Below are 2,070 nucleotides of genomic sequence, written 5' to 3' on the forward strand. Positions count from 1 at the left end.
TATCCGATGCTAGCAAGAAATACATCGCACGCTACGCGCTCGCACAACACGCACACGGCGCACACGCCACACACGCACACACACACAGAGAGAGGGAGAGAGAGAGAGAGCGCGCGAGGCAGAGAGAGAGAGGGAGAGAGAGGCAGAGAGAGGGGAGAAGGTGGGAGAAGAGAGTGCGCATGCGCGTGCGTGCCCAGACGACGGCCGTCGGTGGATCAGCTGCTCAGTACGGTAGAGGCGGCACTGTCGGGCAATCAATCCATTAGCAAGATCCCTGCCCGCCGCCACACACAACGGCCACTGCTGCTGCTACTGCTGCTGCTACTGCTGCTGCTGCTACTGCCTTGTTGTTAGCTGGGCCAGCCTGCGGGCGGAAATCAACACTAAAATCGTCGGCAATGGCCGCTGCACTGCACGTCGGCTGTACGGCCGTCGGTTATCCACGCGACGACGTCGCCCGACGACGACCAGACGCCGACGCGAGCGAGCTGTGATTTCGTCGATCGTGCGTCGCTCCTCCGCTCCTCCGCTCTCACGGCGCCACGATGAGACTGACGGTGCGTCGCGCGCTCGCCGTTATCGTCTGCGCCGTCGTCAGCGTCGTCATCGTCATCAACGTCGGCACGCTGTCGGCGTGGCGCGACGGTAAGCGAACCCCCGAGCTACCGTGGGACGACGCAACCCTGCGGACCGCAGCGTTAGCGGCGGCGGCGGTGGCGCCACGCGACGTGCGTCCGCTCACGTACCTGCTGCCCCCGCCCGCCGACGTCGGCAACCACGTGTTGTCGTACATGCCGAACCCGCTCGCCGCCGACGTGATCTCGATCGAGAACGACACGTCGAGGCTGTCGCAGCTTCTCGTCTGGCCGCATCAGTCTGACTCGGACCGCATCCCGGAACAGATGAACTACGCACCTCGTGCGAAACCCAGCGATGCGCACCTGAAGACGATCTACGTGCAGACGGGTCTGAAATACTGGAACGTCGCCGCCGGTCGGCACGTCTTCCAGGAGCAGAAGTGTCGCGTCGACACGTGCCGCGTCACCGACTCGCGTCACGACGCAGGCGACCCGGCCGCCGTGCTATTCCGTAACCACTACAGCGCGCACGCGATGACGGCCTTCCGACGCACGCCCTCTCAGGTGTGGATCTGGTACCAGCTCGAGTGTCCCTACCACTCGCAGTGGCTCGGCAAGATGTCCGGCGTCTTCAACTGGACGGCCACCTACCGGCACGACTCGGACATCGTCGCCCCGTACGAACGCTACCAGCCGTACGACGCTCGCGTGCTCACGCTGCCACTACGGCGAAACTTCGCCGCAAACAAAACTAAGAAAGTCGCCTGGTTCGTATCGAACTGCGGCAGCCGTAACAATCGACTCGGCTACGCGACGGAGCTCGGCCAACACATCCAGGTCGACATCTACGGAAGCTGCGGACCGAAGAAGTGTGCGCGCCGTAAGCACGGCGAGTGTGTGAAGATGCTGAACGTCGACTACAAGTTCTACCTGTCGTTCGAGAACTCCAACTGCAAAGACTACATTACAGAGAAGTTCTTCGATACGGGGCTGCGGTGAGTAGACGGCGGCGCGTTAGAGTTGCGCTGGCAATGCTCTGGGGAGAGATGACTCTAGTAAGACATAAAGAGAATTGTATGATAAGATAATAAATAGATACCGGTAGTAAGGTGTGAAGAGAATTGTATGATATGATAATAAATAGATACCAGTAGTAAGGTGTGAAGAGAATTGTACGATAAGATAATAAATAGATACCGGTAGTAAGGTGTGAAGAGAATTGTATGATATGATAATAAATAGATACCAGTAGTAAGACATGAAGAGAATTGTATGATATGATAATAAATAGATACCGGTAGTAAGACATGAAGAGAATTGTATGATAAGATAATAAATAGATACCGGTAGTAAGGTGTGAAGAGAATTGTATGATATGATAATAAATAGATACCAGTAGTAAGACATGAAGAGAATTGTATGATATGATAATAAATAGATACCGGTAGTAAGATGTGAAGAGAATTGTACGATAAGATAATTAATAGATACC

General features: G+C 55.5%; 1 protein-coding gene across 1 annotated transcript in view; it reads left to right on the top strand.

Annotated features, from left to right (window-relative positions):
* The first annotated feature begins 121 nt into the window (after positions 1 to 121).
* LOC106821509 (glycoprotein 3-alpha-L-fucosyltransferase A-like) overlaps positions 122 to 2,070 on the top strand; it is an 8,470-nt gene continuing 6,521 nt past the window's right edge. The window contains exon 1 of the mRNA XM_014826356.1: positions 122 to 1,573. Within this exon, the coding sequence (XP_014681842.1) occupies positions 546 to 1,573 (1,028 nt within the window). The 5' untranslated portion in view covers positions 122 to 545. The remainder of the gene's footprint in view (positions 1,574 to 2,070) is intronic.

Source organism: Priapulus caudatus, unplaced genomic scaffold, assembly GCF_000485595.1.
Source record: "Priapulus caudatus unplaced genomic scaffold, Priapulus_caudatus-5.0.1 Scaffold75, whole genome shotgun sequence".
In the NCBI taxonomy this organism is placed as follows: Eukaryota; Metazoa; Priapulida; class Priapulimorpha; order Priapulimorphida; family Priapulidae; genus Priapulus; species Priapulus caudatus.